Raw genomic sequence first — 22,486 nt, forward strand, 5'->3', positions numbered from 1 at the left:
AGCGTAAAACTGGCCTGAAGCTTCTCTAATGCTGATGTAGTGTTACTCAGTCGGCCTTTGTTGAGTCTCAGAGCCAGACTATCAGTGTTCTAGAGGCTGAGCAGCGCTCTCTACAGGATGGATGCAGTAGTAACACGTCACACATCTGACAACTACGGCAGCAGCCCACCGACACATCACAAATGACACAGTTACAGCAGAGACCGATCCCCAGCACGATGCATAGAATTACAGCCAGTAGATAGGGCACTCCTCCGTAAAGATAAGACGCTTCATTTCTATCTGCCGTGACACATAACACAACGCTTTGTAAATCAAAGTCACATCACAGTGTTGTTTCGACATAATGCATTGCACTGAATTCAGGTGATTTCCTATAATAATACAAACAAGCAAGAAAAGAAAAAAAATAACAGATCGTTAAAGACATTTATCAATTGTGGAATTAAAGAAAAACTAATAATTCCCCTATGTCTTTAGACAAGTACAGATTTGTTTGCTATAAAGACAACTTCAAACTCTGGATGGTCCCTGCTTCAGTGCCTGTGCTGAAATACTGCTGCATTCATGGCATTTTGGAGCTGCACAGTCCCTCCTGTCCAGTGTAGTAAAACAATTTATAATTTCTTCTTTTTTTTTACCTTTCAGAATTTTAAGATTTTCTTTTTTAAATCCAGTGTTATCGTATACAAAACAAAGAACAAGAAAATGCTGGACCAAAATGTAAAAAAAAATGCTTTTAAAAAGCAATTTACTTCAATCTATTTACACTACAAGTGATTCAAATATATGAAAGAGACACCTAGAAACTTGATCATCTGTTACTGTGCAGTGGTCACCTCAAGTGGCTTGGTACTGGAGTTGGTTCAATCTACTAGACGTTCTTCAGTGAATTAATTTAAAGTCCCTTTAAAGTTGCAAAGAAAATGCCAACTTCAGACTTGCCATGAATGTAACATTATTCCCTTATATTTAACACTCCGTCCTTCAAGTGACCTCCTTCACTACCCGGTAACTTCTGTGGCCGTCCTCTGTCTACGTCGCGTGTGTGTGCGTGTGCGTGTGCGTGCGCCCTGCGTGTAACACGAGTCATACCCGACTAAAATCACTGTATTGCTGTCAGAGAGTCGGAGTGAAACATGAGACGAGGAGGCGGGTGAGAAGGAGGCCGGAATGAGGGGAGCCCATGATGACAATGTCAGACAATGACAACGGTAGGAAGGGCACACCGACACAGCTCATCATTGTAACGTTATCAGCGTAGACCACCAAAAAATACAATAATAAAGAGTTGGTTCCATAAACAGAAATGCTCCTATGGACAGCGTGCCATTTTTATTTCAGGGTGCTATTTTTGTCTGTAATATACCGTATGTGTACATGTGTTATTTGTGTGTATGTGTGTGTGTGGGCATGCATGCCAACAAGCATGTCTGGGCTTTCCTGTATATAACTGCTTGTTTGTTGGTGTGTGTGTGTGTGTGTGTGTGTGTTTGTGGGTCTCACAGAGAGGATTCTAAGATGTGGCTCTGTAGCCCCACCCCCAGTCCACTGAGGGTGAGCCACATGACCAGGAAGTACCATATGCCCAAGAGAAAGAGGGCGCTGTCTGTCTGTCTGTCTCTGATAGCCGCACGTGAACGGTGAATACCGGACACAGCTCAGGGGGACACGAGAGATCTACTGTGGGACAGAAGGACACAAGGGAGGTTTGGTATTAAGCCATCAGAAATACTCTTATTGAGAAGACTAAAGGGTTAAGTGCCCGGTCGGACATACAAGTGTATGAGCTTATTAAGAAATAAAGATTTAGGGGTTTATAAGTCTTACACATGAAACGGTCTTTTGCTAAAGGTACTTTTTTCTGTAGTCCTGGAACATCCTGAGAACTGATCTAAATCAAAGTTTTACAGGTTCAGCATTAAGTTGTCACACGCAATAACCCCCCGGATGATGGGTCAGGTCGCACCAGGAAGTGGCGTGGTGAAATTCATCCGCCTGTCTTTCCGAATTATGTGGCTTTAGAAGCTGGGTGACGTAGGGATTATCACAGGGCTAGTTGGAAATCAATGGCAGCTAGGTAGCTAGCTAACTGCTAAGACCCTAGCAAGTTGAAGACATGCTAGCCTCGTAAATCACAACAGCTCTCAGGGTTTCTTTAAAAAATTGCTATTAACTTTGTGTTTGGCCATTTACTCCCCAACAGCAAATTAGCACGTCCAAGTTCACTATCTTACACACACACGGTTTTACTTTCACTGCGTGAGCGAAATCACAGATAGTGCATATTCCATTGTCACAAATTGATAAATTATGGCGTTTCAAGTGCAGGCATGACCGGGCCTTTACCCAGCAACCTGTGTGACATGATGGTTGACGCTGTCCACAATAAACAGAAGTGCTACATACAGTATACGGTGCATCAACGCTTTCTTGACCACTGGCTTCAAGATCGAATACCAGTGTTCTGTGCCAAATCCTTCTTGAGCCAAGGTTAGAGAAGCCCTTTCATTTAACGCCTCTTGATGAATCTCATGCACTAATCACATCATTAAATGATGTTTCCAATTGTAGCAAAAGCCGTCCGCATTGTTATAGCCTCTACATTTTTGTACTGTACTGTCATTGAATGCATCCTTTCTTGAAAACCTAAAACAGGAATCGTCTGACATCCTGAACTGATTTTCTGGACTGATTTGGAACTCGACCTTTAGATCCGTTTCCAAAACATCTCTAATTGTATCCGCTCTACTTCACATAATCCCTCGTCCTCTGCGCTGATCGCTGCTACTGGTGAAGATAAAGACGCATTTTGGCAATGCACCGGGTGAGACAAACTGGTTCAATGATACCAACAGATGTAATGGGATATAATATTTGATACATGGGCTGTAGAATAACCTATGACTTGCAGGGCTGTAGATACTGTGGATGTGTAAATAACTGGTGGCTGGCTGGGAGGCTGGAATGAGTTGATTTAAAGCAGACTAGCCAGGCTTTCGGCTGGTTAGTCTGGTCTGGGTAGCAGCAGCATATGTCTGCTGACAAGGTTTATAGATCAAAGTGGATATAAATTGTGAGGAGGGACCGTAGATTAGCATGTAATTAAAACAGTATAAGACTCATAGGTGGAAATATTCATATAAGACTGGCTATGTTCAGTACACTTCCATTAGCAATGACTACAATAGTGGGTTTACGCGTTAAATCAGTGCTCACAAGGGAATTTTATCAGTCGAGAAGCTGGTGGAACCCCACACATAGAAACACAGACAAACAGGAAGTGCTCTTCTCTGTGGTAGGCTGGGCCAAAGGTCAACCGTTGAGAGGTCAAAGGTCAGGGGTTGGTAGCAGGAAGCCGGCGGGTGGACAACCCCAGAGAAACACTGAGAGGCGATCGGTCAGTTCGGTGCTGCGGTGGGCGAGATGAAGGGCGGGGCCAAAGGGAGGTGACTGCGCCGTGGTAAGTTGGTTGGTCGGTCGGTTTACAGGTCGGCGAGCGCCATGCGTGTCCCGCCAAAATCTACTGGTCACTGGGACTCAATCTGTATGGGGGGAAGAAATTGGATAGAGAAACGAGGGAGGAAACAAACAAAAAAAGTTAAAGAGGATGAGACAGGGATGGAAACTTCCAGAGTCCATTTTTTACCAGCCAGATGGTGTGTTAATTTAGCTAACAGACTGCAACAGGTTCATATGAATTATGGACCAAATTATAAACCATTCCTGTTTTTTTATTGAATTAGCACAACAGCCATCCATCAATTAGACCCAGTGTTGAAACAGCATCGGGTGGCAGAAGTCTGTCGTCCCTCTGAACTCAGGGAGTCTGGAAGCCGGCTGCAGTGCCAGGGATGAATTTATCCACTAAAACCAGCTAATCTTCAGTCTGTAGGTCTCGCCATAATTTCATTTAGTAGCTATTTTTACCATCGCTCTCCATCAGACACGTAGCGGGGACCAGGCATACACACATGCATGCACACACAATATCTCTTTATTGTCTTGTGTGTCTTTATTGCTAAACCCCTCAGCAGCGATTGTCCCATCAGAGCTTAGCAACTGTAACTAGCCATGTCAGGTCTGTCATGTTAAAGGGGGGTACAAAGGGTTGTGGAAAGGGCAATACTCTGTGTCTGAATTTTTTTCTTCTTATATTTCCAAAACATAAAGTGTAAAAAATGGGTAAACAATGCTTTTATCAGCGCTGACATAAGCTACATGCCCAGCTAAGTAGCATACTACCTACAGGTATTATTTCCAAATAAGCTGACTGTAACATTACAGAGGATAACAGGTAACATTAGAAAAATATCTGTACAGGACTGGTACAACTTGCTCTGCCGTACAATACAAGAACAGTGCTCCTGCTTTATTTCTATGTCTTCTAAGTGGATCATCAGCTGGTGAGGATGCTAACCTTTGCATAGGACATGTAGCTTTAGCCTCTGCATTCTCAGTACCTACTCGTCAAATACGGCAGCGTCAGTTTTGCACGTGCAAGGCTGCCTCTAGTGGTCGTAGTAATTATGACAATTATATAATTATATAAAGGAGGAAGTAAGGTGACATGGTATAAAGAGCCACAAAGTCTGCGTAAGGAGGAGGACTTTCGCCGAGGAGACCGTGGTTCGTGTCCCGTGTGAAAACAAGTTAACCTATTTTAACTTACTCATGTATTTTATCTTACCTAACATACTCACATCCATCCCGTTCGTAACGTTGCTTACAAACTGACTTATTTAAAGCCAAACCATGATCTTTTCCTTAACCTTGAAGTAAATCTGCTAGTTCAGAAACTGCACATGTGCTGTGCACGAACGGAAATCTTCAAGCAACAGGGAGTAAGGGGGGGCGGATCCTAGCGAGCGGTCAGTTGGCTACAATCACAGACTTGCACTTCAATGCTTTTAGAACTGATCGTGTGTGTGTGTGTGTGTGTGTGTTCACACCCACTTGTCTCAGTGATGCGTTTGTCTGTGCTATGCTCCCTCAGTCCGTCTCCCCCGAAAGGAGTGGGTGTAGGCTCCTTCACCCCGTTCTCCTTGGAAACACCTGCTGGTGCTGTTGCCTTGGCAACGCCCGCTGGCCCTGTTGTCAGAGCGCCACTCGGGGGTGAAGATGTCTTCTCCTCTGTTTTCTCCTCCTGTGGCCAAATATAGACACACAAGGGGACAGACACACACACACACACACACACACACACACACACACACACACACACACACACACACACACACACACACACACACATATACTAAGGTTTTATTAATAGTGCAATATCTCATGCTACCACACCATCTTGTGGCGTCGGCCAGTAAAAGCACAATGAGTCAGCAGGTGACTGATAAAATGAGTGACGGTGTTAAAGTGTGACCTTGTGTCCGTTGGTGTGGTCGTTGCCTGAGCCCACGTTGTCCATGGATCCAATCTTAGACTTAGCTTTAATGTTTTGCTTATGGGACTCAATCTTCACGTCACCTCCACCTGAGATAAAAAAAAAAAAGAGGTTAGTGTGAGAGTTGAAATAGAATCATCAAATAGAGGAGAGGAGAAGGGTAAAGTCCGACCTGGCTTATGTTTGATGTTGTCCTTTGAGCCACATTTGGACGTCACCTTGCTCAAATCAACCTTCTTGTGCAGGATCTGCACCTGAAGGGGGGAGATCACAATGTAGTCTAATCATACAAACTCACAAAGAGGCCAAATCCAGTGCAATGCAGCTACACTTCAGCTTCCACTCTGTCCACTATAGGAGATTAATTCATAGAGAGGATGACGTTCTGTACAATACGGTGGTGTATGTGGGGGAATGGACACAACACAGCAGATGCTGAACTACCTGCCCCATGCTTCATACGGTGGCCTGTGCTTTTATGTATCGTTAGCATGGTAAACGATGCTCTGTGCATGCTTATTAATCAGCAGAGGCTATAATTGGAGGAAGCCAGAAGGCAGTTATTAGACCGTCGCCCCATCATGACAGTGTGCGTTCAGTATCACAGGCAGTAATCTGACGGCAGCCGGCGCTGATGGATTTTAAGAGACGGTGGCCTGCCTGACACCGTGTGATGACATAAATCTTATTAACATTTGTGATGACGGACAGGAGGACAAAAAAGTCGGCTGACTGTGACCCTCAGTGCTGTTGATGCCATGATTGGTTTTCGGATTGGCCGATTGACATTAGAGCTAACCCTCATTAGAGGCCTCTTTTACAGGTTCTAATATGAATCGCCCTGGATTTTATAATACAAACACAAATATTTGAATTCTGAGCAGCTAACCTTAATATTCATGATGTCATTTCAGACAGAGAAACACACCCATGACCTCAGTGAATATAGAAAGTTTGTATATTGGTGAAAATGTACATGTGTGTTAAGCCTACTGCAGTGCATACACGTGAGTTAGTTTTGATATGTGGTATTAAAACCTTACATGATGGTGTATTGTGTTCGAATTTGCTCACTTTACGTGGAACAGGCTTTACAAAAGAATGTTTTTATGATATACACATACATTATTCCTATGGTCAAAGGCAGTCCAAAATATTGGTTAACAGTAACAACTCTCTCCCAAATCCCAAAACTGAAGTGTTTCAACCCAAATTTGGAACTACTTCATATATAATATATTGGGAAAGATATTATAGATGACACAGAGCATCAAGGGGAATGTCCTGAGTATATGGCTACATTTATGTTTCACCACTGAGAACAATACAATAGAGTTAAGCTCATTTGGGTATAAAAAAGGAAAGACAATCAGTGTCCCATGAATTGTGTATGGAGCAGCTCCACACTTCATACTTGATGATATCACATTTTTAAGACTTCCTCCTCTGGTTTCTGGCTTGCCGAGAGAGAAGCTCATGTTCACAAATATTAAAATATCCTTATTTGAATACTTTATTTAGGTGGTGTTCCCCTTTAATAATTCAATTTACTTTCACATGTGTTGTGCAAGTGTTTTTCCACATTTATATGTAAATCAAAATACATAAAAATGTACATAGTACCTAATGTAAATAAAGAAATGGGACAAAAATGGACAAGACAATGTAAAGATTTTAAATAAACAACTGCATAAGAATAAAGGGGTTGAGAGGCATTGGTGGGATCATGAGGACATTTTAACATGACAATACAGCTGCATTAAAACAAATTTTTTTTTGTTTTTCTTCAAGTGCGATGGAATCTTGTAAATGCCGTTAAAAACACTAAAAGGAGGCAGAAGAACCTGATTTTTTCACAGATTATCTGTGTCGTGTACTCCTGTCAGGATATAGTGACAGTTTGAGCAATGACAAAAAGGTTTTTTCATTACAGTTACCAACTGCAGCTTTAAAACTGAACAGTTGCTAATATTGTGGTATCAGTCCAGCCTATAGCTGTATTTGATGTCACATTCTTGGACACTATCAGTCGATCCCTGTATACCTTTTGCGGTTGGTTTATATTGATGTGAGACAGCAAAGTGGTGGTTGTGAGGGCAGCCAAGAGATGGAATATGATAGTGCAGCAGGTGTTTGGAGCAGATGGGAGCAACATCTGGAAGGGTGGGCAGAGGGACCTGTGGTCGGGTCACTTTGAGTGAAATCAATCCAAAATGCAAACAGAGGGGAGCCATAAATGCGATGATTACAGTGCAATCTTTCTTAGTTGCTTTAAAAATGATGCTTCTGGGCAAATACAGCCAGATCAGTTTTGAGAGATATAACATGCTTCCAGCCATGGTAAACCAACATTACATACTAGGAGCACAAATTCCTGATCTTCTAGTGGCTGGGATGAAAAAGTAGATTTGAACAATTGCTCAAAATTTTTGAGCAATTGAGGCTCTTTTAGCTGGGAATATGATACGCATCCACCCTCACCAGAGTTTCCCTCCAGCTCCAGCAGTACTTACTTTGCCACCTCCAGGGACATGTTTGATATTGTCCTTGGAGCCACAGCGAGACGTGATATGGCTGAAGTCCAGCTTTTTGTGCACTATCTGAACCTAAAGACAGGCAGGCAGACACACACACAAGCAGGAGAGTGAGGAGGTAGAAGGGAAGAGAAAGAAAGAAAGAAAGAAAGAAAGAAAGAAAGAAAGAAAGAAAGGAAGAAAGAAAGAAAGAAAGAAAGAAAGAAAGAAAGAAAGAAAGAAAGAGAGAATGGCATGAAAGGCAGACAGACAAGAGCAGCAGAGAAGAGCAGATCAGCTGGCAGCTTAAGTTAACAGGAAACAGAGTGGCCTTGCTCTGTAAGTATGGAAGAGGTTCTGTCATTCAAATCAAAAGATTCCTCCTGCACACGAGTTTGGTGATTATCTACATTATGTGATAAATTTATCAGCAAATGGCAGTGTAGAAATGGTGCTGGGACCTAATGCAATGAAACCATTGTGGTTGAAAAAGAGGGTGCAGCTGATCGGACGGATTCTTAGAGGAAAGGTTTGTGAATTCCTACAAAAATCAATGCTGAAGTATCGAGAGATGGAGATTACTGACTGAATGACAACAGATGCTTCCATAATCCTTTACAAAAACTGAGCACAGGACAAACAGTGAAAAGGGAGACGGAGCACATGCAACAGAATATTACACAAACAGTCAGTGATTTTTGTGTTAATGCATGCCGTTCTAAGCAAAGAAGCGACTGCAAGCGACTAATACAGGAATGTGGAGGACCAGTGAGTACATGTTGTATGAAAGGGTTTGTCAGGATTGTCTAGATTTCCTTGTAGTTATACTTGAGGACTTAGAGAGTTAAGCCCATTGGTTAACTAAAGTGTGAGGTGATGACCAAAACAATTCATGTGGGATGTGTTTAATGCCATGTCTTTGATACTTCATCTTTACGTCTAAAAGCAGGGTGAATGATTTCGCAGCAATGGTTATATCAAAAAGACATCAGAAAGAGCATGAATGAATGAGCAAATAAATAAATAAAGTCAGGATTCAAAGGAACACCATTAATATTGATAAATAAATATCAAGTGAGCAGAAGGGAGAAAATGATTTACAGTTCAGCAGTGCCATTGCATAAATGTGGATTGGTGTCTGTTTTCACTGCAGGAGATCTGAAGCATGAATCATAAAGTCTTGGCATCTTGACACCGACACACAAGGTACCGTTGAGTGTCTGTGTGAGACGCACCGGGCTTTAAGGAAACTACGACTTAACTACAGTTTCACAATCAACCACGTGTTACAACGTTAACTGCCACCATTTCACATCTACCACCAGTAACATTGTTGACCGCGACCCTTTCACAACGTTAACCATGTGTTACAATGTAAACCCAACATTAACCACGTGTTTCCATGACAACCATGACTGTTTCACAACGTTAACCCTGTGTTAGAATGCAAACCCAACATTAACCACGTTGACAACCATGACTGTTTCACAACGTTAACCATGTGTTACAATGTTAACCGTGTGTTACAATGTAAACCGCGTACGTTTCACAACGTTAACCCTGTGTTAGAATGCAAACCCAACATTAACCCTGTGTTTCAACGAAACCATGACTGTTTCACAACGTTAACCATGTGTTACAATGTTAACCGCTTAGGTTTCACAACGTTAATCATGTGTTACAATGTTAACCGCCCACGTTTCACAGCGTTAACCATGTGTTACAATAACGTGTTTACAATTTCACGTTTCACAACATTAACCATGTGTTACAATGTTAACCACGTGCTTAGGTTTCACAACGTTAACCATGTGTTACAATTAGTATTAACCATGTGTTACAATGTTAACGCGTAGGTTTCACAACGTTAATCATGTGTTACAATGTTAAACGTTTCACAGTTAACCATGTGTTACAATGTTAAACAACGTTCACAACGTTAACCATGTGTTAGAATTAACATTAACCAATGTGTTTTAACCATGACTGTTTCACAACGTTAATCATGTGTTACAATGTTAACCGTGTAGGTTTCACAACATTAACCATGTGTTACAATGTTAACCGCCCACGTTTCACAGCATTAACCATGTGTTACAATGTTAACCGTTAACCATGTGTTACAACACGTTTCACAGTATTAACCATGTGTTACAATGTTAACCATGTTTACAATGTTAACTGCATGTTTACAATGTTAACCGTGTACGTTTCACAACATTAACCATGTGTTACAATGTTAACCTACGCGTTTCACAACGTTAACCATTTCAACAACGTTAACCATGTGTTACAATGTTAACCACGTACGTTTCACAACGTTAACCCTGTGTTACAATGTTAACCGCCCACGTTTCACAACGTTAACCATGTGTTACAATGTTAACCGCCCACGTTTCACAGCGTTAACCATGTGTTACAATGTTAAACGTTTAACGTTTCAGCGTTAACCATGTGTTACAATGTTAACGCGTTTCACAGCGTTAACCATGTGTTACAATGTTAACCGCGTACGTTTCAAAATGTTAACCGTGTACGTTTCACAGCGTTAACCATGTGTTACAATGTTAACCGTGTAGGTTTCACAACGTTAACCATGTGTTACAATGTTAACCGTGTACGTTTCACAACATTAACCATGTGTTACAATGTTAACCGTGTAGGTTTCACAACATTAACCATGTGTTACAATGTTAACCGCGTACGTTTCACAACATTAACCATGTGTTACAATGTTAACGTCAACTGTCTCGCAACAAACTCACGAACCTTCAGTGTCACGATACTATTTAAAAGGCTGCCCCCGGGGTCATTAAAGTCACATGGGGGTGCTTCTGCCCAAGTGGCAAAATATGATAACATTAAATATCTCATGATAGGATGAGATCATGAGAAGGGCAGGTTGCAGTTCATCAGTTTTATTGCAGAGACTGGGCATTAGGAAGACTAACAACAGGAGGCTGAAACCTACTTTCCTTGATTTTGCAATGCTATTTTGAGCCAAAACTAGATGGTAAAAACAGTAAAGCATAAGATCTGGGAAAGTCAGGGTTGTTAGGTTTTGAGTTTGGTGCATTCCACTTGAGAAACAAGATGGGAGTAAACGAGAGCAGCAACTCTATGACAACCAACTATCATCATTAATACGCATCATCCATGATCTCACTTTTGACATAATGCTAGTTGTTTACTGCTTCTCATAACATGCACACCGAGGAGTCAGCATGCAGGATTGAAACTAGTATCCTACCAGGGACCGTTTTAATCACCATTTTCTCTTCCCCTAATGGCTATTTTAGCTGCTTTTTTTCTCAGGAACTTGATGTATTGCCTAATCAAGCAAGCTCAAATTTATGCAGTGGTCAGTTTGTATTCTACCACTGAGGGATAAGAGGGCGCCAAGCCACGTTACCCCACCCCTACACTCACATAAGTTATCCCCATTGTGTTGTGTTGCTTTGTGTTGGTTTCATTGCCTTGGAAGCAGACTTCAGACGCCTTCCTCCATTGTCTCCGTCTCTGTCTCAGTCTCTTTCTCCAGGATGAAAGTGGCATGATGACGCAGGTGGCACCAGCAAAGGATGACTCACTGAGCAGTTAGCACACATACTCTTAACGCATGATTGCGCACACACACACACACACACACACACACACACACACATACACACCTATAGCTTCTAGGTTCTTGTTTATCATGTCTCAATTTTAGTGAGGATTGTTGCAAAAACACAGGATGCTGAAAATGTTTTCCCGTATTGCCATTGTGCAAGTGAAGAAACAGAACGAAGTGAAACTAAACCAGGGAAATGTGACCATATTTCATGGAACGCATGAAGTCTGATGAATACAGATGGCCATTTAACTGAAAAGGATGCCTTTTGTGCCTATGTGCCCTGTGCACTCGTCGTGCATATCTTTCCTTCAGCTGTGTGCACATCGTCTGCAACCAGTGATGTGTCATCCAGTGCAACTTTTAAAATGTCTTTTGTAATTCTCTTTATTTACCGACAGCAATCAATAAGTCAAATGCTGACAAAAAAATAAATATGATATCTGTGATTGTCACCCGACTGTAAATAGCACGTCCAATCATGTCATTCAGCCTGAATGACATGAAATGAAAAAAATAAACTGGTGCAAAAGGCATGTAGAAGCCATTTGTATGTTTCAAAATGACATCACTGGGAGTAGCATTTAGTAGCAATACAATCAATGTGCATTGGTGGTCAAGCCAAAGAGAACATGGGAACACATTTAACATACTTTCGGACCCCTGACATGTCAGACTACACAGATGCCTGTCTGACTGGCGCGGTTTGCCACAGGGACCCGTCAACATTTCTGTTCACCCTCTACACCTCGGACACTCCAGATACAAATCCAAGCACTGCAACCTGCAGAAGATCTCAGATGACTCTGCAAATTAGGGCTGCATCAGAGAGGGGAAGGAGGCAGATGCTTTGCATGGTTGACAGTGACTCTCACCCTCTCCACGAGAGTCGCGAGGGTCTCCACTCCATGAGCTGCTCACGCACAGGAGCACTTTCAGCCTAAACTGTTGCCTGAGGAAATCCAATCCAACTCTTCAACTCATCTACCTCATGCAGAGAGACGGACAGAAGAGATGTTTCAGCTCTGTGTCTTTAACCAACTCTCTTCCTCTCTGGATTACTGTCTCTCATTGATTACATCCTTACAGCTCACTGATTTACGGGACGTAATGTGCGATATCATGGACATAATCAGGGACTTTCTGAACCATACACACTTACCTGTACTTCAGATCACATACATATGCAACCCATCATCCATATCCACACTGTTAACATTGTTTTTTGGCATTGCATATATTATGGATTTGCACCCTATTGTTATTTCACATTTTCTTCTGCAACTGCTGCACAACAAGTTCTATCTTATCTTATCACAGCTGCTGCTACAATCAATTTCATTTTGTAAAATGGGTCATCATTCCCCGCTGGGGTGTCCTTTGGAAAGTGTTGAGATATAGGGATGTGTAGATTACAATACTGGTGGAGTCAAATGTATTCGAAAATTGAAATGAAAATGTAGATGAAATGAAATTGTTGAGTTTCTAGAGTCTCTATGATACCGAAATCTTCTGCAGAAAAATAATCACAAACCGCATCAGAGTTTATAGGAGCAACAACTTATTTTGACAAAGTCATGATCCCTCACTGGCATCCCATCCGCAAAAACTGCTTCTAGTGCGTGACAGGGCGATGTTCAAGAAAGATACTGACTGATGCACCTTGTACTTCAAATCGATTTTAAGGGGCATGTAACACCACTAACATGATTGTACAGTTGGTGTTTAACTTCCAGGGTCAGCTAATGTTAGCTGAGAGTATTACTGGCACGGTTCAGTTACATTGTATGATTTATTTTCCCTCAACAGGTAACCGATTTTTAAGATTTTACATTTTAATGTCTTAATCACAAGGTAAAAGCACAGTACCTTGCTAGAAGACATGTTTGTGTTTTCTTGCTTTTGTATATGCATGTGTTATAGGACCAGTGTGTAGGATGGGGGATATAGCAAAAATAGAATATAATATTCATTACTATGTTTTCATCAGTGTATAATCACCTTAAACTAAGAATCGTTGTGATTTGTTAGCTTAGAACTAACCCTGCGAAGTGAATTCGCCTCATTGCACGGCCATGTTTTATTAAGCCCAGAACTGGCTCTAGTGTATGTATCTAGTGTATCTAATGTATTTTAAGTGTACTGAAGGCCACCGTAGTTCTCTGACACACTTAGAAAGGGTCGAGTGAGCTGTAGGTGTATTCAGTTGGTTGCAGTCTGCGGCCTCACCACTAGATGCCACTAAATCCTATACACTGTCCCTTTAAACTAAGGTTACGCAGAATTATATCCACAAATTTTTTTCTTAAAATTTAGATTTTATTACTCATATGATATGAACAGTGATGTGGAATTGTTGCTTTTAGTCTGCTTTTAATAAAGCTTTTGTTTGGTAATAATAGTCATGGTGAAACGACTGATATTTACTAAGCCCTTCATGTAGTGTTAACAGGTCTAAGCAGTGGGGGTGTTGATGGTGTATGTGGTGAATGTAGAGGGACGAGGAACCTGTTTGTGTGTGTGTGTGTGTGTGTGTGTGTGTGTGTGTGTGTGTGTGTGTGTGTGTGTGTGTGTGTGAGAGGTGTGAGGGTGCAGTTGGTAGGGACTCACTCTGGCCTTGGGGGCGGGGGTAGAGGGGTCAGATGCCTTGTTGTTCGGGGTGGAGGAGACCTGGTGGAGACAACAACACCCCACCTGGTCAATACAACCTCCAACCAACCATACACCACAACACAAAGCGGTGGGAGAACAAGGTGGAGGGGCAGGGACATGGGAACCGACAACGGGTTAGCGGCTGGACCAATCAGATGCGTGTTTGTAGAATCAGCCAATCAGATACACTGTGTCAGATGGATAACGGCAAATGGCAGTGAACCAATGGAGCACTTTCCAAAACGTGACAATGAATCACAGTAGATTAGCAGAAAGACGATACAGTCTGTCAGTTAGTCACAAGAGTGGTTTAAATATCAGCACAAACAAGAGAGTGGGAATAATAACATAGGCAGAAAAAAACTCCAGACAAATGATTTAATTACTGAGGATAGAAAGGTTGTTAAGCTTGAAGGGCACATATTAGAAAACATATCAGACGAACCAATATTAGTCTCGCTGGAGAGACTGAATGAGTCAGCGCCACTTATTGTCATGCAGGGCGGCGACGTGTTTGTGTGTGTGAAAGTAGCTTTGCTCTGACAAAAAGAGTGGGAGCCTGCTTTTGAAAAGGAAGGCGTGACAGGGACGGAGCAGCTCCTGCAAAACGGTGAACGGTGCCCAAAAAAAACAACCATTTCCAGGTTGAGTGCAGGGAAATACCAGGTCAGGCCAATTTCATTGAGCCAATTTGGGGAGGCAACCGCGGCGCCCTCTCTGCAATGATCACACTTTAATTTTCTAAATGATACGGGTCGAGGAAGTGAGGAGTCACTGTGAATGTGTAACAGTGTGCTGCTAAAAAGAAAAAAGGCAGCATGCATGCAGTTTCCCTGGGTAAATAGTGGGGGAGACAGCGTCTGTGCTGGGTGTGACCAATCTGAAATGGTTTCTACCCAGCCAGCTACTGCCACATTTGTGCCCTCTGAAGACTGTTAATGGAATATAGATGTGACAGAAAGATGTCAAAGTTTATATATTTATAGTATATCATTGTGTGATTTGGTGAATCCAAACTAACAGAATGGGGAAGCGGTAGATCAGCAGCTAACGTGTTCTGTTCGGTAAAATTATTGTATTTGTCAAAGGAGTCTCGTGGCTTTAAACAGAGTATAGATTACATCCTCAGTTCCCCATCAGAAAGTAGTGTATGACAGCAAGCTAAAACAGTGAAAATACTCTAAATATAGCATAAGCTTAAACTAATATTGATTCTTTTAGTTGTCTAAAATACATCCACAGCAGTACATTGCTTTTCTCCTGTGCTGGTACTCCTGTTTGTTTCTCCAAACTCCATCTACTATAGGCCAAACTTTAAAAAATCCAAACTATCCCTTTATCTAGAACACAGTAAATGCATAGAGGCAATACATATAACCATGTGTGTTGTACTGTATTCCCCTTTTTTGTATTTTTAAATCTTCAAATGTGTTTGTGTCCTCTGTGATCATTCATTTATGTGATTATAGACTGTAAGGCATCAGAGTAGCTTGTCGTTAAACGGCATTTATGGATTATTTTGTCACATAATGTTCTGATAATAAAATAGTGATTTGATTGGAGGTGAAGGGGCAGCAGTAATACTTTTAAGCAAATTAGGCTTATATTCCTTATAGAGTTGAGATTCAACATTTAACTTCTGGAGGGCCAATGGAGTGGTATCTGTTCTGACAGCCTGGTTCCAGAGTTAAACATGTTATTATGATGTACAGCTGTTGACAAACAAACCAACCAGTGCCAAATCATTTGCCGATACAAGAGATTCCCTCAGGAGCCTTGACGGGTTCTTCACTGTTTAGTATTCATTAACCTTCTTGTGTACGGTCTGATTTTTCCTACCTTTCCTCCTGCGGGCTGGTACTTGATGTTGTCGATGGACCCGATCTTGGAGCGGACGTTCTTTAGGTCGGGTGTGGGAGTGTTGATGGGCCGTGGGGTCCGAGGAGCGCGGGGCACCGGCGGTTTCTTCTCCATCGGGGTCTGCTTGGGCACGGGGGGCTTAGTGATGACGCGGCGGCGGTGAGAGGCTTCCCCATTGGTGGAAGCGGCAGGAGTGGTGGTGGAGGCCGGACGAGGACGGGCTACAAAAAGACAGGAAGAGAAATTAAGAATTACACAGAGTATAGGGAATAGTAAAATAGTCTGTGGTCGTAGTATTCATCACTGAGGTACAGATATTGATCAACATATCATGCTTTAATGTGATGCAACACATCAATGATCAGTGATAAGGTCACTCATAATGGTTTCATGTTTTTGCTTCTTTAAATTTCACTTATATGATTTATTATTATCTACTTCTTTCCATGACTTTTTATTGTTTCATTTTATTGTCTATTTGCCCTGGTTGAAAAATTAGTTTGCGCCCCATGTTAGGATCAGGCAGACTTTTTGCCAGGTCGCCTGTAATTCGATGTGCATTTTGAGGAGGGGGGCTGCTGTTGATCTGTTATAAACTGTAGTGAGCCTGTTTTGTTAGTATTTTACATATTGTGGCTAAAACGGTAGTCTAAACAGTGCTGTTGCATAAAACTGAACTTTGCTGCAGAACGCACAGAACACTCCATGACCTTTTCAAAGCGGAATTGTACAGATAACGCTGCCTTTCTGTCCTTTTCATCTTGTTACATTGTGACCAGTCAATCGATCCGTAAAACACGTCCTCATACCTAGACAGCACTTTTGCAAAGGACTCCCAAAACCACATATATGTCCATTGGAGAGTACCAGCAGTTTTGAACACGTGGTTAACGTTGTGAATTGAAACAAAACTACTTGGTTATGTTTAGGAAAAGATCATGTTTTGGGTTGAAATAAGCTTGGTCTGTTATCCAACTTAGGTTACTTTACTCTCCACGTAGTCAATTAAGATCAGTTTGTTACATCTGTAAAATAAAGTTAAATGATCGAAGTAAGTTAGGTACGTTACACACTTAACAACAAACTATAAAGACGTTTTTTAATGGGGAGGATGGTCTGGAGCCTTACGTGTGAACAGTCATAGTTTCTGTTTGCCCAGCTTTATTTGTGCTTGAAGCAGCTTTTACTCTACCATGTATAGATTTCTATCCATAACCTTTTATTTTGTTCTAGTGACGATTAGAAATAATTTTACTGAACTCTCTTTCTTATTTCTGCTTGTTTCTTACCTGTAGTCTTGGGTTTCTTGGCCTCTCCCGTCTTGTTGTCAGTCTTGTCGTTCTTGTTGGCTGTAAACAGGAAACACAGCACACAACCTTAAACACACTGCAATGATGACATGACACCAAATACCTACACGTTCACGCTGCGCTGTTGTTTGTTTATCCATAATCTTGCAGTATATATATATACATATCAGGATGTAAAGTAGTTCTTTCGTAGCTACACTGCTGGGGTTTGGACAAGCACCAGGGTTGACCATATGGGGTCAAAAATGTACTAACATTGTGTATAACCAGTTGTATCATCCTTACAATTAACTTACTTATCAGCAGACAGATAAAGCTTGCGATTTACTGGTGAAGAAACGGAAAGGATTGTGCAGTCTGCACAAATACAACCACCAAAAGAAACTGTGATTCTCAAAGAGTGATATACAGCCCCTGCTGTGCTGCCAAGCAAATAGCATCTCCCGTGCTATTCACGATTTAAATTAGATAATATGCAGAAATGTTGTGGAAAATTGTCTCATCTCTATGCAAATAAGCCTCATCGCAAAAACAGTCCAATTCACAAAGATCAGCACTTAAAGCTGCACCGTACGGTTAAATGAATAGCGTCTTCATAGAGTTGGTGCTAACTGTAGCGCATTCATAAAGGGTGTTACGTAAGACTTTCCACTGATCATTGCAGCAGTGATTGTAGCCGGCAAAAATCCTCATGCTCCGCTCAAACTGTTAATTATGGGATGCAGAGACAGGATGCAATGACTGTTGGGTCATTTCATTAAATGAATGAAGCTCTCCTACATGTCATTTTTTGGAAATAATTCGGACCTTTAGACGGGGCAGTTAGCAGTTGCAAGTGATGTGTAATTCATGTTGCTATCAGCTGCTGTAATCCATTCTGAATTTGCTCCTCAGTTGTTTCATTAATTGATTTTTTAAATTCACGCTGCAGGTGATTGGCTTTCGATGGCTGACAATCCAAAGTCTTCTCTCGTCAAGGTTTCCTGCTGAACTAAATCCTTTGGTTGGCTGCTCACATATTAGTTGTCAAGGGTTGTCAACTGTACTGACTTGAAGATTGTTTCACTTGCAGTCTGAGCGAAAAGGAGTCATTTCCCCGTTTATAAAATGTGCGACAGCATGTCCGTCATGTTGATGAAGTTGTGCTGTTGGTAATGCGACCATCACTTGGCAGACGCATGATGGAACCTGACTTGGGGCGGCTGTGGCACATGAGGTAGAGCGCTTGTCCCGTAACCACAAGGTTGGTGGTTCAAACCCCTCTACCGGCAACATGCCGAGGTGTCCTTGAGCAAGACACCTAACCCCAAGTTGCTCCCCGGGCGCTTCATTGCAGCCCACTGCTCCTCCGGGATGGGTTAAATGCAGAGAATTGTAATTTCCCCATTGTGGGACTAATAAAGGATTGATTATTATTATTAAACTACTGCCACGGGGGCAACGGCCACACAGGTAAAGGAGTTCACTCATGCAGCTAGATTGAAATATGTACCTTGCACTACATAGCACCTGTCGCTGTGAACCGGCTGAATGAAGCACATTCTCTGGGGGGTGCTGAGCTGAAGTGCATAAAAGGCAGGGAGCATGTTTGACAAGCACAGCTCTGACTGAGTCAGTGCTTCCTCTCTAGGAGAAGTGAGAAAATGCTTGTGATGTGCGGTTAAAAATACCAGTCTGGTGTCTTCAAAAGCCAGCACTAGAATCAAATAAAGCGTAACATACGGTAGCATTTCAGTTAGCCCCGTTGCCTGGAGAGGTGCCAGTTTACACTGTTAGTCATGTTTACAGCTAACTTTGAAAGTTCAGGTCCTGTTGCTGAGGTCACGTTGCACTTTCAACACGATGAAGTAGCCAAAGCAGAGTAGAGATACTGTTTGTGACAGCGTTCATATCACACAGTCAGATACACAGTGTAATAGAAATGATGACGCTCTCCACGTACCGGCAGTTTTACTTGCAGCAGTCGCAGAGGAGCCGTTCTTGCCGGCAGCCGTGCGGGGCGTGGGCGCGACCTTTGGCACAGGTGGGCGTTTCTCATTTTCCGGAGTCTGGAAATCACAATGGACGACACAACAGTTCGTGAGCGGCTGTCCGTGTGTGTGTACTGTGTGCGCGAAGGCAATGTTATCCTGTTCTCTGGTGAGAGGCCAATTTTGCAAACCACAACAGAATTAGAGGACGGGAATGCAAAGAGAGGAAACAATGTGAAGATATGACGAACAGGATGGGAGAGAACAGATACTAAGGAGATACAGTCTAGGCTTGTGCTGATTGGATCGACAATTTTTTCCTACGCCGATATTAAGGCGATTTTAACTAACTTACTATCTAAACATTTATGGTGGTTCAGTCTAATTCACGGTGCTGTTAAATAGCTGCTAGATGGCCCTGTTAGTACAAGGGGGCCGCAACACAATTTTTTTTTAGAAAACAATGGAAATGTTGTTTGCGAAGGCTTAACACCAAAAATGATGGATTGAAGCAGAATCTTTCGTTGGATAAACACATGATTACATCTGTCTTTTTGTAATACATTTTTGGACTGAAGACTGAGACAAAGGCACAGACGAGGACTGGACCCGACTTTGCTCGCTGTGTCTGTGTGTTACAGTAATAGAGAAAGAAGGTGGACTATTGAACACTATTTTTCTATAATTCATTTATAATAATAACAATTATAATAATCCGAAAGTTATGAATTATAAATTAACTATTTGGTAGCCTATAGCCCTAGTTTTGGATCTTTCATAGTAACGGATATCAAAAGATAAGATTATGTAATAATGTTAAATGATACTTTATAATTATAATAATATTATATATTATATATATATATATATATATATATATATATATTATAATATTCATAAATTGCAGAAAGCTTAAAGGTTTGATCATTTCAAAGATTCGTCCTATGTTGCTGCATCGGATGGCCTGCTGAAGATCTCGAGTCCCCACCATTGGATGATACGAAAATAGAAACAATCACCCAACCCGAATACAGTCACTGCAATAAAGACATCTGGGACAGTGGGATGGTCGCTCATGTCAGAGGTCATACAGGACCATGCAGGTATAAGAGCTTCTAAATCCACAGAAGCCAATAGATGGATGTAAAATATAAACATGTGGATCAAAAGTCTAAATCAAAAGGAACTAAAGGGTTTATCAGTGTCCAGCTCACATCCTTGGGAGTTAAAGTTGACAGGAGGACCCCGTACGCTCAATTTGCAAAACTTCGGGGCATGATCGGAAACCCCTGGGTGTCACCTGATCTAAGAGCTGATTGGTTTTGATGTTGGATTAAAAACATTGCATGTTATAGAAAACGGCCACTTTTTGTTTAATTGGAGAGATTTGGATATTTTTTGTCTGTTTTGCACTGTGAAGTATCGTTTTGTTTCCAGAATAAATGTTGTGTGGTCAACTTTTATCAGACTGAGAGGCTGAATACATCCAGTTTATATTACTGATGGTTCTCATAGACTGCAGTTCTAACCTACAATATGACTGGTTTTATTAAACAATTAAACATTATTTAGTGACAGAGCAGTTGACGAGATGAGAATAAAAACACTTGTGAGATTAGCTCGTATACTCCATCATTACCTCTAATTGATTTGACACCATAAATGCATGCTGGGATACACTAAGTCCACATAAGTCATCTCCTCAATAAACAAGAACACTTCAGTGCATTTGGATTGTGACTTTGGATTGTGGTGATGTTTCACAAGAACACAAGTACAGACAAGAATACAGACTGAGAACCTCTAACAGTTTACATTCACCAGGTTTAGACAGAAGAAATATATAGAATATATAGATATAGATATAGAAATATATCTACTGTGTATCTTACTCACCTTGGCAGCCTTGGCGGAGCCGGTTGCCATCGGTGGCCGCTTTGCGGCGGTGGGTGTGGTTGCCTTGGGTACTGGGCTTTTTTTATTGGCTGTGGTGGGGGAGGGGCGTTTGGCCGAGTTGGCCTCGCCATTGGTGGAGAGGGTGGATGGGCGGGATTTGGTAGAGTTTGGTTTAGTTGAACCCACGTCAGGCTGGTGATAATGGAATTAAAAGAAGCCACAATACGGTAAAAAAGAAGAAAGGGACGGAAAGAAAGAAAAAGAAAGAAAGAAAGAAAGAAAGGAGGACAGATAGAGATTGAGAAGAAAAAAAGCAGAGATGAAATCACTGATTGCCATGACAGCGTGATGTGGCAGCAAAGCCCGCAACCATATGACAATCATAAAATAAAATCTTACATAAAGTTAGCAATTTATAGCCACTTTTGAGAGCTCATGAGTAGTAAATAATAAAATTATAAGCCTCAAATCTGATGAAATGAGCAGCAGTCAAAAATGTGCATATGATATTGAAATCAGGTCTCAGATATTGGAGAATCAGCAAACACGCAATACACACCCAGAGAGGCTAGCTGTCAGCTAGCCAGCTTGTTAGCTTGGTCGCTAACTGGGCAAGAACACAAGCATGCCTCTATGGTCGTGCAGATTATACAAAGGCAAAGTACAGCTGCAGAGATCAGTCAATGAATCCCAATCGATGTGTCAATCAAGAGAAAATAACCTCAAACCATTTTGATAATCAATTAATCCATTAATTTATTGATCCTGCTGTTTATGGATTGGTATTCCCTGCTATTCTTAGCTGGACAAACTAAACAAGCAGTTTGATGACATCACCTTGGACATTTTAAACCGTTCTGTCTTTTTATAGACTAAAAAAAATGATCTGCAGATAATCCCATAGTTAAAACAATGGTTCGTTTGCAGCCCTGACTAAAAGTGGATGGTGCAACACAGCAAATAAGCCATGAAAGCTCCCTCCATTTTGAAACAGGCTTTCCATTTCTTCAAGATGGTTTGCTACTGATGTTTGCCAAAATTGAAATTGACACAAATAGACAATGATTGAATTTGTCCCTGTGAGATTACAGAGGATTGGCGAAAGAAAGACGCTTTGCCCATTTAAAATCCAGTTGTGAACTTAAGACACACACACACACACACACATACACACACACACACACACACACACACACACACACACACATACACACACACAGGAGACCGGTAGAAGCAGCAAAAGCAGTGCACTGATGCATCCATGTGTGTGAACA

At 41.6% G+C, this 22,486-nt stretch overlaps 1 protein-coding gene across 1 annotated transcript in view; it reads right to left on the reverse strand.

The window, feature by feature from the left end:
• Positions 1–3,489: 3,489 nt before the first annotated feature.
• Positions 3,490–22,486, reverse strand: part of map4l (microtubule associated protein 4 like) — a 67,067-nt gene continuing 48,070 nt past the window's right edge. Inside the window, exons 7-16 of the mRNA XM_054602477.1 lie at positions 21,213–21,404; positions 19,289–19,394; positions 17,326–17,385; positions 16,016–16,257; positions 14,135–14,194; positions 7,912–8,004; positions 5,571–5,652; positions 5,378–5,487; positions 4,957–5,146; positions 3,490–3,545 (exon numbers count right to left, since the gene is read on the reverse strand). Of these exons, the coding sequence (XP_054458452.1) occupies positions 3,541–3,545; positions 4,957–5,146; positions 5,378–5,487; positions 5,571–5,652; positions 7,912–8,004; positions 14,135–14,194; positions 16,016–16,257; positions 17,326–17,385; positions 19,289–19,394; positions 21,213–21,404 (1,140 nt within the window). The 3' untranslated portion in view covers positions 3,490–3,540. The remainder of the gene's footprint in view (positions 3,546–4,956; positions 5,147–5,377; positions 5,488–5,570; positions 5,653–7,911; positions 8,005–14,134; positions 14,195–16,015; positions 16,258–17,325; positions 17,386–19,288; positions 19,395–21,212; positions 21,405–22,486) is intronic.

This window comes from Anoplopoma fimbria, chromosome 8, assembly GCF_027596085.1.
Source record: "Anoplopoma fimbria isolate UVic2021 breed Golden Eagle Sablefish chromosome 8, Afim_UVic_2022, whole genome shotgun sequence".
NCBI classification, from domain to species: Eukaryota; Metazoa; Chordata; class Actinopteri; order Perciformes; family Anoplopomatidae; genus Anoplopoma; species Anoplopoma fimbria.